Source organism: Coregonus lavaretus, assembly GCF_964263955.1.
Source record: "Coregonus lavaretus genome assembly, contig: HAP1_SCAFFOLD_464, whole genome shotgun sequence".
NCBI lineage: Eukaryota > Metazoa > Chordata > Actinopteri > Salmoniformes > Salmonidae > Coregonus > Coregonus lavaretus.
The window spans coordinates 3,154-17,919 of record NW_028164474.1 but is presented as its reverse complement, the minus strand read 5'-3'; the positions used below and the strand labels follow the sequence as shown (position 1 = coordinate 17,919).

Here is a 14,766-nt window from a genome sequence, read left to right as displayed (position 1 = left end):
TGTTTACCCCATCCTAAAGAATGGTCTCTGTTTACCCCGTCCTAAAGAATGGTCTCTGTTTACCCCGTCCTAAAGAATGGTCTCTGTTTACCCCATCCTAAAGAATGGTCTCTGTTTACCCCATCCTAAAGAATGGTCTCTGTTTACCCCATCCTAAAGAATGGTCTCTGTTTACCCCATCCTAAAGAATGGTCTCACTCTATCCTTACTGTCTGTGTGTCTGATGTCTGTCTGTGATATAAATTATTTGTTTGTTTCTCTCTGACATTTTGTTTTTGATGGTTTGTCTTTGTGTGTCTGTCTGTGTGCTGGCATGCACATTAGTGTGTGTTTTTGCTGGGATAGTTTCTAATCTAAGTCTACAGTTGAGCTATGCTTGGTGCTTTGGTGGGAGGAGCTGTGGAGGTGTTTGGGTGGCTGGGTCACTACTGCTGTTCTCGCTCAGACTGAAATGAACTTCCTTTCTCCTCTCCTTCCATCATTCCTCCCGCCCTCCATCCTCCTCCCTCGTTCTCCTCTCCTTCTTTCTGCTGTGGAACAGACGAGTGGTGTTCTAAAGGTAAGCTCTGACTCTTTGATGACCTCTGCTTGGCTGCTTGCTAGAGCATTAATTAGGACTGGCTAATGCTACTGTCAGTCTCCTAACTCTAATGCTACTGTGTCAGTCTCCTAACTCTAATGCTACTGTCAGTCTCCTAACTCTAATGCTACTGTGTCAGTCTCCTAACTCTAATGCTACTGTCAGTCTCCTAACTCTAATGCTACTGTCAGTCTCCTAACTCTAATGCTACTGTGTCAGTCTCCTAACTCTAATGCTACTGTCAGTCTCCTAACTCTAATGCTACTGTGTCAGTCTCCTAACTCTAATGCTACTGTGTCAGTCTCCTAACTCTAATGCTACTGTCAGTCTCCTAACTCTAATGCTACTGTGTCAGTCTCCTAACTCTAATGCTATTGTGTCAGTCTCCTAACTCTAATGCTATTGTGTCAGTCTCCTAACTCTAATGCTACTGTCAGTCTCCTAACTCTAATGCTACTGTCAGTCTCCTAACTCTAATGCTACTGTGTCAGTCTCCTAACTCTAATGCTACTGTGTCAGTCTCCTAACTCTAATGCTACTGTCAGTCTCCTAACTCTAATGCTACTGTGTCAGTCTCCTAACTCTAATGCTATTGTGTCAGTCTCCTAACTCTAATGCTACTGTCAGTCTCCTAACTCTAATGCTACTGTGTCAGTCTCCTAACTCTAATGCTACTGTGTCAGTCTCCTAACTCTAATGCTACTGTCAGTCTCCTAACTCTAATGCTACTGTCAGTCTCCTAACTCTAATGCTATTGTGTCAGTCTCCTAACTCTAATGCTATTGTGTCAGTCTCCTAACTCTAATGCTACTGTCAGTCTCCTAACTCTATGCATGCATTGTCATGCTCTCTACCGTCCCGTAGAGGAGGATGAGTGTAACAGAGAAAGTGCACGTGTGAGCATGCGTGCTCCTACATAGCAGCTTTTTCAGTGGCTCACAGAGGTGTGTGGTTCTAGAGCACCATAGAGTGGGCAGAGTGTTCTAGAGCACCATAGAGTGGGCAGAGTGTTCTAGAGCACCATAGAGTGGGCAGAGTGTTCTAGAGCACCATAGAGTGGGCAGAGTGTTCTAGAGCACCATAGAGTGGGCAGAGTGTTCTAGAGCACCATAGAGTGGGCAGAGTGTTCTAGAGCACCATAGAGTGGGCAGAGTGACGAGGAAAGCAAAGGCTAGCTTTTTCAAACAGAAATTTGCATCCTGTAGCACTAACTCCAAAAAGTTTTGGGACACTAAAGTCCATGGAGAATAAGAGCACCTCCTCCCAGCTACCCACTGCACTGATGCTAGGAAACACCGTCACCACCGATAAATCTATGATAATCAAGAATTTCAATAAGCATTTTGCTACAGCTGGCAATGCATTCCACCTGGCTACCCCTACCCCGGCCACCAGCTCTGCACCCTCCGCTGCAACTTGCCCATGCCCCCCCCCCCCCCCGCTTTTCCTTCACCCAAATTCAGATAGCTGATGTTCTGAAAGAGCTGCAAAATCTGGACCCCTACAAATCAGCTGGGCTAGACAATCTGGACCCTTTCTTTCTAAAATTAGCCGCCGAAATTGTAGCAACCCCTATTACTAGCCTGTTCAACCTCTCTTTCGTATCGTCTGAGATCCCCAGAGATTGGAAAGCTGCCGCGGTCATCCCCCTCTTCAAAGGGGGTGACACTCTAGATCCAAACTGTTACAGACCTATATCCATCCTGCCCTGCCTTTCGAAAGTATTTGAAAGCCAAGTTAACAAACAGATCACAGACCATTTCGAATCCCACCGTACTTTCTCCGCTATGCAATCTGGTTTCCGAGCTGGTCATGGGTGCATCTCAGCCACGCTCAAGGTCCTAAACGATATAATAACCGCGATCAATAAAAGACAGTACTGTGCAGCCGTCTTTATCGACCTGGCCAAGGCTTTCGACTGTCAACCACCGCATTCTTATTGGCAGACTAAATAGCCTTGGTTTCTCAAATGACTGCCTCGCATGGTTCACCAACTACTTCGCAGAGTTCAATGTGTCAAATCACAGGGCCTGTTGTCTGGACCTCTGGCAGTCTCTATGGGGGTGCCACAGGGTTCAAATCTCGGGCCGACTCTATTCTCTGTGTAATCAATGATGTCGCTCTTGCTGCTGGTGATTCTCAGATCCACCTCAATGCAGACGACACCATTTTGTATACATCTGGCCCTTCATTGTGTTAACAAACCTCCAAATGAGCTTCAATGCCATACAACACTCCTTCAGTAGCCTCCAACTGCTCTTAAACGCTAGTAAAACTAAATGCATGCTCTTCAATCGAACGCTGCTTGCACCTGCCCACCCGACTAGAATCACTACTCTCGGCGGGTCTGACTTAGAATATGTGGAAAACTACAAATACCTAGGTGTCTGGTTAGACCGTAAACGCTCCTTCCAGAGTCACATTAAGCATCTCCAATCCAAAGTTAAATCTAGAATCGGCTTCCTATTTCGCAACAAAGCCTCCTTCACTCATGCTGCCAAAAATGCCCTCGTAAAACTGACTATCCTACCGATCCTTGACTTTGGCGATGTCATTTACAAAATAGCTTCCAACACTCTACTCAGCAAATTGGATGTAGTCTATCACAGTGCCATCCGTTTTGTCACTAAAGCTCCATATACTACCCACCATTGTGACCTGTACGCTCTCGTTGGCTGGCCCTCACTACATATTCGTCGCCAAACCCACTGGCTCCAGGTCATCTATAAATCACTGCTAGGCAAATCCCCGCCCAAACACAACCACCATCAGGTCCAACACCATTGGTCACCATAGCAACACCCACCTGTATTATGCGTTCCAGCAGGTATATCTCATTGGTCATCCCCAAAGCCAACACCTCCTTTGGCCGCCATTCCTTCCAGTTCTCTGCTGCAAATGACTGGAACAAACTGCAAAAATCTCTGAAGCTGGAGACACTTATCTCCCTCACTATCTTTAAGCATCAGTTGTCAGAGCACCTTACCGATCACTGCACCTGTACACAGCCCATCTGTAATTAGTCCACCCAACTACTTCATCCCCATATTGTTATTTACATTGTTATTTATTTTGCTCATTTGCACCCCAGTATCTCTATTTGCACATCATCTTCTGCACATCTATCACTCCAGTGTTAATACTAAATTGTAATTATTTTGCACTATGGCCTATTTATTGCCTTACCTCCATAACTTACTACATTTGCACACACTGTATATAGATTTCTATTGTGTTATTGACTGTACGTTTTGTTTATTCCATATGTAACTCTGTGGTGTTGTTTTTATCGCACTGCTTTGCTTAATCTTGGCCAGGTCGCAGTTGTAAATGAGAACTTGTTCTCAACTGGCTTACCTGGTTAAATAAAGGTGAAATAAAAATAAATAAAAAGAGGGTTCTAGAGCCCCATAGAGTGGGCAGAGTGTTCTAGAGCCCCATAGAGTGGGCAGAGTGTTCTAGAGCCCCATAGAGTGGGCAGAGGGTTCTAGAGCCCCATAGAGTGGGCAGAGGGTTCTAGAGCCCCATAGAGTGGGCAGAGGGTTCTAGAGCCCCATAGAGTGGGCACAGTGTTCTAGAGCCCCATAGAGTGGGCACAGTGTTCTAGAGCCCCATAGAGTGGGCACAGTGTTCTAGAGCCCCATAGAGTGGGCACAGTGTACTAGAGCCCCATAGAGTGGGCACAGTGTTCTAGAGCCCCATAGAGTGGGCACAGTGTTCTAGAGCCCCATAGAGTGGGCACAGTGTTCTAGAGCCCCATAGAGTGGGCACAGTGTTCTAGAGCCCCATGGAGTGGGCACAGTGTTCTAGAGCCCCATGGAGTGGGCAGAGAGTTCTAGAGCCCCATAGAGTGGGCACAGTGTTCTAGAGCCCCATGGAGTGGGCACAGTGTTCTAGAGCCCCATAGAGTGGGCACAGTGTTCTAGAGCCCCATGGAGTGGGCAGAGAGTTCTAGAGCCCCATGGAGTGGGCAGAGAGTTCTAGAGCCCCATAGTGTGGGCAGAGGGTTCTAGAGCACCGTAGTGTGGGCAGAGGGTTCTAGAGTGTTCTGTGTGTCTGTTCCTGAGTGTTCTGATGTTCTGTTGCAGGGAGAAATAATGAGGACGGAGCAGGAGATATGATTGACATTCCAAAGAGGACCACACCTGCCAAAGGTAACAGTGTCGTCATGTAGACTAGAATATGAATCCTTCTCAGTTGTCTAAAAACATCTCTCCTGTCCACTTCTTTATTGTACTGATCTGAAAGAAGTGACCAGGTGAAAGCTCAGCCAGCCTGATGAGCTTCCATCACATTGTTATCACCTGTGTAGTTCTTTCAAAATCATGATGCTTTCAAGACAACATGTCAGTGATCGTCAGGTCTGAAAGTCAGAGCTCTAGGAGGAGGCCCGAGTTTCCGACTTGGAATTCCGAGTTAGATGACCGTTGAAAGTGATTTTTCCCAGTCGGAGCTAGTTTTTTCCCCCTGAGTTCCCAGTTGTCTTGAACGCACTGTCAGAGATTTGTGAATGCAGCATCAGTGCAGGTGAAAAGGAGAAGACCAGTGTCTACATGTTTCTGACTCCTCTCCCTCCCTCCTCTCCGTCTGTGTGTGTCCAGGTTATGAGTTGTTGTTCCAGCCAGAGGTGGTGCGTGTCTACACCTCTCTGTTGAAGGAGAGTAAGAACCCCACCGTGCTGGAAGCCTCCGCCGGAGCCGTGCAGAACCTGTGTGCCGGACGCTGGACCGTGAGTCAACCACAACACCATCACACACCTTGAGACACCACGGCCTGTTACTTTAACCCAAACACAACCACCATCAGGTCCGACACCACCACACATCCCTTTCAGCCTCCTTCCTTGGCCTCTAACAAAGACACAGCCCTTTACACCTGAACCGTAAGTCAACCACAGTATAATCGCAAACTCCACCTTCAACCAAGACACCACCTTTCTAGACCCTTATTAAACCACAGTCTAGTACTCAAAACAGTCTGTCCATTTCCTGAACACAACAACACTAATGCCCACTCTAGAATAATCATTCATCTGTATTTATTCTCTCTCTCTCTCTCTCTCTCTCTCTCTCTCTCTCTCTCTCTCAGTATGGGCGGTATAACTGTGTTAATTCTCTCTCTCTCTCTCTCTCTCTCTCTCTCTCTCTCTCAGTATGGGCGGTATATCCGTGCATTGTTGCGTCAGGAGAAGGGTCTTCCCATGATGACAGAGCTGTTGGCCCATGGTAACGACCGGGTGGTCAGGGCCATGTCTGGAGCTCTGAGGAACCTGGCTATTGACGCACGCAACAGAGACCTGCTGGGTTAGTAGTGTTTGTGTGGAACTGTTCAACTGTATTCATTTTGTTTTTCGCTCTCTCTCGCTCTCTCTCGCTCTCTCTCTGAGCTAACCTGTGTGTTTACATACTATAGCTATTAATCTCGACCTCTTGTCTCTCTAGGTAAACATGCAGTTCCCCACCTGGTATCCAACCTGCCTGGTGGGGGTCAGAGCCAGCCTGTGAGGGCTCTGTCAGAGGAGACGGTGGTGTCTGTACTGAGCACCCTTCATGAGGTACTGGGCTCCAGCCTGGACGCTGCCAAGCTCCTCAGAGCCTCGCAGGGCATCGAGAGACTGGTGCTCATCAATAAGGACAGGTAAGATGGAGTGTGTGTGTGTGTGTGTGTGACAAAAAGAGCTTCATGTGTCTATATCCATCAGTAAGGATGGGGTTGAACAGGAGTGTCAAACTCAATCGCTGGTGGGCTGAGGGCCGGCAGGGTATCTCTCCTCCCTTGTACTGATCATTAGACAGGAATTGAAAGGAAATACCAAAAAAAAACAAAAGAGCCATGTCCCTCCAGAGATAAAGTTGAACTCCCCTGGGGGGCCAGTATGAAAATGTATGCACTCACTAACTGTAAGTCGCTCTGGATAAGAGCATCTGCTAAATGACTAAAATGTAAATGTAAAATGTAACTCCCCTGGGGTGCACTGGGTGTTTAGTTGAACTCCCCTGGGGTGGACTGGGTGTTTAGTTGAACTCCCCTGGGGTGGACTGGGTGTTTAGTTGAACTCCCCTGGGGTGGACTGGGTGTTTAGTTGAACTCCCCTGGGGTGGACTGGGTGTTTAGTTGAACTCCCCTGGGGTGGACTGGGTGTTTAGTTGAACTCCCCTGGGGTGGACTGGGTGTTTAGTTGAACTCCCCTGGGGTGTACTAGGTGTTTAGTTGAACTCCCCTGGGGTGGACTGGGTGTTTAGTTGAACTCCCCTGGGGTGGACTGGGTGTTTAGTTGAACTCCCCTGGGGTGTACTAGGTGTTTAGTTGAACTCCCCTGGGGTGGACTGGGTGTTTAGTTGAACTCCCCTGGGGTGGACTGGGTGTTTAGTTGAACTCCCCTGGGGTGGACTGGGTGTTTAGTTGAACTCCCCTGGGGTGGACTGGGTGTTTAGTTGAACTCCCCTGGGGTGGACTGGGTATTTAGTTGAACTCTCCTGGGGTGGACTGGGTGTTTAGTTGACCTCTCCTGGGGTGGACTGGGTGTTTAGTTGAACTCTCCTGGGGTGGACTGGGTGTTTAGTTGACCTCTCCTGGGGTGGACTGGGTGTTTAGTTGAACTCTCCTGGGGTGGACTGGGGGTGTCTCCTATGGTTTTGTTTTGTGGGGTATTTCTATCACCTCTTTCTATTTGATGCTGTTTCTCTTTCTGAGTCCTCTAGTTCTCTCTCTCTTTCTGAGTCCTCTAGTTCTCTCTCTCTTTCTGAGTTCTCTCTCTCTCTCTTTCTGAGTCCTCTAGTTCTCTCTCTCTCTCTGAGTCCTCTTCTCTCTCTCTCTGAGTCCTCTAGTTCTCTCTCTCTCTCTCTTTCTGAGTCCTCTAGTTCTCTCTCTTTTTGAGTCCTCTAGTTCTCTCTCTCTCTCTTTTTGAGTCCTCTAGTTCTCTCTCTTTCTGATACTCTTTATAAATGGAACTGTTTTAAGCTGTAGACTCCCCCTGGTAGTAACCGGTCAGAGCGAGAGGTGCGTGGGTAAGTCCTGCTACTCCAGATGGTGTCTAACTCTAACTCTCTCTCTCTCTGTCTCTCTCTCTGTCTCTCTCTGTCTCTCTCCCCTCCCCCTAGTAACCGGTCAGAGCGAGAGGTGCGTGGTGCAGGCCTGATACTCCAGTTAGTTTGGGGCTATAAGGAGTTGAGGAAGACCCTGGAGAAGGATGGCTGGAAGAAGACAGACTTCATGGTGAATCTCAACCCCCCCAACAACTCCCAGCCCCGGGTCAACGGAGGATATGAAGACAGCACGCTGCCGCTCATAGACAGGGGTGAGACAGACCATAGATCTAGATACACGTACTAAGAGGTCTTCACAGGTCTACCTGAATATCTGAGACCCGACTCCGGAACTAAGCGGGTCTGAGTCCAAAATTCGAACTCGTCCGTCGGGTCTGGGTTGGATCCATGTTTGATTGTCATGGGTCTCTGGTCTATGTAACTACAGCTGATGGACCAGACCGGACCCGACTGGACCACGGCTCTGAATAGACTATAGCTGTCGTATTCAATGTTTTTCCCCCCAGAATTTCTCACAACCCACACCCCACCACAAATCAAATGACACAACCCTAAAATGGGTAAATTTCGATTTTTACATCAACAAAATAACCTTTTATTCATTACATTTTCATCTCTCCGATAAATGAATGTACTCAATAAAATTATAAAATGGTGTTTTTCAAATTATTTCTCAAGAGTTTGTATATTATACCAATCTGTACTCTAAATTAAAAACAAAAAACATGAATTTTTTTGAATGTGGCGACCCCAGTCACCCAACCACTGCCTATAACCACACACTATCAGTCTATCATCCTGTGACTGTGTTTGTTTGTCAGGAGGAGGAAACAGAGAGAGAGACATGATTCCACTAAATGATATGGGACCAGGTATGTCTGAGCACACACACACACACACTCACACACACACACACACACACACACACACACACACACACACACACACACACACACACACACACACACACACACACACACACACACACACACACACACACACACACACACACACACACACACACACACACACACACACACAGTTGTTAACAGCCCTTGGCTGTCTTCCAGATGCCTACTCCACACTGGACCAGAGGGGGAGGAAGAACACTCTGGACGCAACACTCGAGCCTGCTGACAAAGACACAGCACAGGTACACACACACACACACACAGAGCATGTTCTCACACGTCTCACTAAATACTGTGGTTAGCTTCTTTTCTCACAAACGATTTCTCACTTAACTTCCCCTCAACTTCTTCTGACACTAACCCACTTTATCAACCCTCCCCCTCTCTCTCTCGCCCTCTCTCTCTCCCTTGTTATCACATTCTTCTTGTCTTCATATTGTTATTTCTGAACACACCCTTCTGTCTGTCACTTTCTCTCTGCCCCCTCTGCCCCCTCTGCTTCAACCCACCACCTCTCTGTTACCACCTCTCTGTTACCACCGCTCTGTTACCACCTCTCTGTTACCACCTCTCTGTTACCACCTCTCTGTTACCACCTCTCTGTTACCACCTCTCTGTTACCACCGCTCTGTTACCACCTCTCTGTTACCACCGCTCTGTTACCACCGCTCTGTTACCACCTCTCTGTTACCACCTCTCTGTTACCACCTCTCTGTTACCACCTCTCTGTTACCACCTCTCTGTTACCACCGCTCTGTTACCACATCTCTGTTACCACCGCTCTGTTACCACCTCTCTGTTACCACCGCTCTGTTACCACCGCTCTGTTACCACCGCTCTGTTACCACCGCTCTGTCACCACCGCCCTGTCACCACCGCCCTGTCACCACCGCCCTGTCACCACCGCCCTCTCACCACCGCCCTGTCACCACCGCCCTGTTACCACTGCTCTTCCTCTTCCTTCTCTTCCCTCTTCTCCCTCCCCCCTTTTCTCGCTCTCCTCTCCTCCTAACTACCCTCATCTCTCCTCTCATTGTCTCTCCCCTCATCTCTCCCCACCTTGTCTCTCTCCATCTTGTCTCTCTTCCCTCCACCCCCTCTCGAACTACCCCTCCTCCCCCTTCTCTCTTTCTCCCCCTCCTCCCCCCTTCTCTCTTTTCCTCCCTCCTCCCCCTTCTCTCTTTCTCCCCCTCCTCCCCCCTTCTCTCTTTTCCTCCCTCCTCCCCCTTCTCTCTTTCTCCCCCTCCTCCCCCCTTCTCTCTTTTCCTCCCCCTTCTCTATTTCTCCCCCTCCTCCCCCCTTCTCTCTTTTCCTCCCTCCTCCCCCCTTCTCTCTTTCTCCCCCTCCTCCCCCCTTCTCTCTTTTCCTCCCCCTTCTCTATTTCTCCCCCTCCTCCCCCCTTCTCTCTTTTTCTCCCTCCTCCCCCCTTCTCTCTTTCTCTCCCTCCTCCCCCCTTCTCTCTTCCCCCTCTCAGGGAGGGCTGTATGAGGAGAGGCGGGACTCTGTTCCTCTCATGGACTCTTATGACGGTTAGGCCACACCCCCTCACACACTGCATGTGAGCGCATGGTATGTGTGTCCACTGACTGAACACCTGCCTTTCTCACTAAACCGCATGGCCTAACCTGTGTGTCCATTGGGTTGGTTTGTTCTTTCTTGCTCCCTCTGCTGGTGAATTGTATATTTGATGTAGTATGTTGTTGATCTTGTGTCTTGATGTTTGTTCATTTGTTCCATGTCTGTTCCGTGTCTGTGTCCTCTCAATCCTCTAAGCTTATACAGCTGGTTTATGAGTGGCACTCGTACAACAAATATTGCACATGGTATTAACCCCTCTCTCTCTCTCTCGCTCCACACCCTCTCTCTCCTTTCTTGTCTTCCCACAGAGAAACTGATAGTGTGCATCACTAGAAGAGAGCAGCCTCTTCCAGCCTACTGCCCCTGCTGAACCTCTGGACACAACACTGACTCCACTAGGACTGGACTCTCTCTCCTTCTGTCTCTCTCCTGTTTTCTGACTATTTTTCTCTTTTCTTTCTCTCTCTCTCACCCCTTCTCTCTTTCTCTCTCCTCTCTCATTTTCTGACTCTCTCTTCATCTCTCTTTTTCCTGCTATCACTCTCGGGTTCTGTGACATAAGCCACTTGCATGACCTCCAACCTTCCTCACCTCCCTACTCTCTTTCTATCTCTGTCCCTCTCTCCCTATCTCTCCCTATCTCTCCATATCTCTCTGTCCCTCTCTCCCTATCTCTCCCTATCCCTCTGTCTTGCATTCCTCTCTTTAGACACAGACAGACTTTTATCCACTAAAGGAACACTATGGACTCCTGCCATCCTCCTGACATCCCTCTTCTACCTGTCAACACTACTGACACAAGACCACGTCCTATTTAGTAACCCCTCCCATCCACAGTGACACACTAATGACTCACCTTTGAACTCACCTAGAAGCTCCTCCAACACTACACTAACTCCTCCCACCACAATACGGACAGTTGTGACTTCATCTCGGAACTGGGAACGTTCACCACCACAGTAGCAAAGCTAATCAAAAGGGAACTGTTGGAATGGGATTCAAACTGTAACTGAACTTAAACTGACAAACCGCTTTTTTTACTGGAATGGTTAAAACCACATTTCTGGAAGTGACCGTGACGATTTCCAGTCAAGGTTTTTTTCTTGTGATAACTAATTACCACTAAACTTCTGCTGTGTTCCAACAAAGAATCAATGTTAGTTGATCTACTGCCGGTGTTGTTTTCGTATTTGTTTGAAGTGTGATTGCTGAGTTGTGGTTCTAACAACAGTGATGTACACATGCCAAACTACACACCACTATTGCAGTAACTTTATACTAAAGAGTATTTCTGAACAGTTCTTCTCTTCACAGAGCCTTGCTACAGGTATACTGGAAGGCTTTGCTGTTAACTATGACCACATTGTTAAGTTATGTGAGGGGGAAGGAGGTGAGAGCATATTTTGGCTTCTAACTGAATCGTACCCCAGACCAGGTTATGTCCCAAATGGCACACTGTTCCTTACATCAGGGTTATCCAACCCTGTTCCTGGAGAGCTACCCTCCTGTAGATATTCACTCCAACCCTGTTCCTGGAGAGCTACCCTCCTGTAGATATTCACTCCAACCCTGTTCCTGGAGAGCTACCCTCCTGTAGATATTCACTCCAACCCTGTTCCTGGAGAGCTACCCTCCTGTAGATATTCACTCCAACCCTGTTCCTGGAGAGCTACCCTCCTGTAGATATTCACTCCAACCCTGTTCCTGGAGAGCTACCCTCCTGTAGATATTCACTCCAACCCTGTTCCTGGAGAGCTACCCTCCTGTAGATATTCACTCCAACCCTGTTCCTGGAGAGCTACCCTCCTGTAGATATTCACTCCAACCCTGTTCCTGGAGAGCTACCCTCCTGTAGATATTCACTCCAACCCTGTTCCTGGAGAGCTACCCTCCTGTAGATATTCACTCCAACCCTGTTCCTGGAGAGCTACCCTCCTGTAGATTTTCACTCCAACCCTGTTCCTGGAGAGCTACCCTCCTGTAGATTTTCACTCCAACCCTGTTCCTGGAGAGCTACTCTCCTGTAGTTTTTTCTCTAACCCCAGTTGTAACTAACCTGATCCAGCTAATTATTAGAATGAGGTGCGCAAGATTAGGATTGGAGTGAACCTACAGGACGGTAGCTCTCCAGGAACAGGGTTGGAGTGAACCTACAGGACGGTAGCTCTCCAGGAACAGGGTTGGAGTGAACCTACAGGACGGTAGCTCTCCAGGAACAGGGTTGGAGTGAACCTACAGGACGGTAGCTCTCCAGGAACAGGGTTGGAGTGAACCTACAGGACGGTAGCTCTCCAGGAACAGGGTTGGAGTGAACCTACAGGACGGTAGCTCTCCAGGAACAGGGTTGGAGTGAACCTACAGGACGGTAGCTCTCCAGGAACAGGGTTGGAGTTAACCTACAGGACGGTAGCTCTCCAGGAACAGGGTTGGAGTTAACCTACAGGACGCTAGCTCTCCAGGAACAGGGTTGGGCAGCCCTGCCCTATATATAGTGCACTACGTAAGGAATAGGGTTCCATATGGGATGCTGCCCAAATTGTAATCCTGACCCACCAACAATTTTGCCTACTTAGTCCTTGCAGTGGTTACCACGGGAACACCGGCTCTGTACTCGCCTTCTGCTGCTGTCTTTTGTGATGTCGCAGTGTTGTGGCAAAGGATTGTGGGAAAGTAAGTAGTTTGACGACCACTTTAACATTTTAGACGTGGGTCTTGCGTCACAGAACATTCTGATAGTCTGTTCTGCACAGTATATTTCTATGATTTTCAGCCGTGTAGAATAGACCAGTGAACCGTTTCGGCTCTATACAATACATTTCTATCTGTATCACTCTTTAGCGTCATTGTTATACCCTACTGAATAAGCCCCTTTTTCAACTCCCTCTTGTTCTAATGATTCTCCTGAAGCTTTGGGAGAAATCACAGATTTGATTGTTGATCCAGTGAGTGCATTTCTTTCTATCTGCAAATCTATATATATATATATATGAATCTGTAAATATGTGATCGCCTTTAACTAACGTCTGTGTGGCTATTGGCTAACTGGAGTGCCTCGTTCGTTGATTGGTCTAATGGGGGGGGCGGGGGGGATTGGTGTTTTTAAGGTGGGGTGGTGCCCTGGTGATATCATTCACTAGCAGCAACATTCCAGAACATTGCATCCAAATGGAATGTATAGAACAGTTTTGTGTTCCGCATAATAAAACAATGGAATGTATAGAGTTGATATGATTGATTCTCTGCATATGGAACCGAGAGAACCATGCCAGTGCCATACATTCCATGTCAGACTGGCAACATTCTGGAGTGTTCCGGCCTACTGAACCTACGCCTGGGTGTCCATCTACCCTGCTAGACTGGCTGGTGTCCATGGAGACCATAGAACAGAACACTGAGGGGAGAGGACACCTTTAGCTGGTTGTTTCCCCCCAGACAGAGTTCCTTTAGTACCGTAGACAGCATTATTATTCTCAGTGCAGAGTAAGATGTAGATATTTTCTGAGTAGATCATTAAAGCACTAGGGGTAAAAGCGTTTCTTGGTTCCTTTGATTATTTTCATGCCAATCCAACACTACAAATGGTCAGTCTCAGAAAATGTAAATGAGTTGCCTTGTAACCAGATATAGTACTAGAATGAGATGATCTAGAACCGATACAGGAAATCATGTGGGAGTGGAATCCAATGGGAATGTAGGACTAAAGAAGTGCGGAGCATAAAGTTAAATTAGCAAGATTTGTATGAGTGCAAAGACCAGATTTTGATTCTAGTTGCTATTTAAAAAAAATAAAAAAGCAAATTTAACTATATATACAAGATAAATATTTGTTAATTTGAATGGTTTTATGTATTGGTCTTTATATATTTTATGATTTGGGTTTAATCGTCTTGCGGGTATTGTGGGTGTACGCATATGCAATCGGTTTTATTTTTTAATTGAGAAACATTTATGGTTTATATATTTTAATTAAAGACAAAACAAGGAAGAAAAAAAATGTAAAATCAGGATACGTCCCAAATGGCCCCCTATTCCCAATATAATTTAGTACACTACTTTTGACCAAGGCCTGATATGTCTCTGGTCAAAGGTATTTAACTATATAGGGGACAGGGTGCCTTTTTAGGAGTGTTTCTGTCTGTCATCAGTTTATTATTGGAACGCAGATCTAAAAGGTGATTCTGGATGAAAACATTCATCTCTTCTTCTATGCCTTTTGCTCTTGATGTTGCACATTTCCCTCATGAATGGAATATGTAACTAGCAATACTGTTTTTAATAAAGAGATTTTTTTTCAATGTTGGCCTTGACTTTTTCTCTCTTTAGCTCTCTGTGTGTTATTTGAGAAAAGCATGTGTTATAGTAAATGTTAGTTGTTCTCGCTGTAAAGTTGTACTCTTCATAAACACAAACATAAGTCATCATGCAGTGTTGAGACGCTGAGATCAATGGGGTCAAGCAACGCACGCCTCTGATTGGTTAAAGTCAACAGAATCCTTTCAACACTGCAATGAAGATTTCAAAGGGTTTGCTCTTGATCAGATCAAATGGAACTGCCGCTGGCTGTGGAACAACAGAAGTTGATGATCAAGGACGAGCCGAAATTTTTCGAATATGCAGTTCCCCCTTCTAGGCTTTTCCCACTAACCGGACG

At 47.0% G+C, this 14,766-nt stretch overlaps 1 protein-coding gene across 10 annotated transcripts in view; it reads left to right on the top strand.

The window, feature by feature from the left end:
• Window positions 1-14,415, top strand: part of LOC311116988 (catenin delta-1-like) — a 44,716-nt gene extending 30,301 nt beyond the window's left edge. For 4 of the 10 annotated variants that reach the window (XM_084191998.1, XM_084191995.1, XM_084191997.1 and 1 more), the window contains exons 14-23: window positions 542-559; window positions 4,669-4,734; window positions 5,182-5,309; window positions 5,733-5,883; window positions 6,022-6,217; window positions 7,681-7,877; window positions 8,448-8,498; window positions 8,697-8,779; window positions 10,012-10,066; window positions 10,424-14,415. In XM_084191998.1, coding sequence (XP_084048124.1) covers window positions 542-559; window positions 4,669-4,734; window positions 5,182-5,309; window positions 5,733-5,883; window positions 6,022-6,217; window positions 7,681-7,877; window positions 8,448-8,498; window positions 8,697-8,779; window positions 10,012-10,066; window positions 10,424-10,485 — 1,007 coding nt within the window. In that variant the 3' untranslated portion in view covers window positions 10,486-14,415. Of the gene's footprint in view, window positions 1-541; window positions 560-4,668; window positions 4,735-5,181; window positions 5,310-5,732; window positions 5,884-6,021; window positions 6,218-7,560; window positions 7,607-7,680; window positions 7,878-8,447; window positions 8,499-8,696; window positions 8,780-10,011; window positions 10,107-10,423 lie in introns of those variants that run through there. The other 6 variants (XM_084191999.1, XM_084191996.1, XM_084191993.1 and 3 more) reach the window with 5 other exon arrangements.
• The last annotated feature ends 351 nt before the right edge of the window (window positions 14,416-14,766 follow it).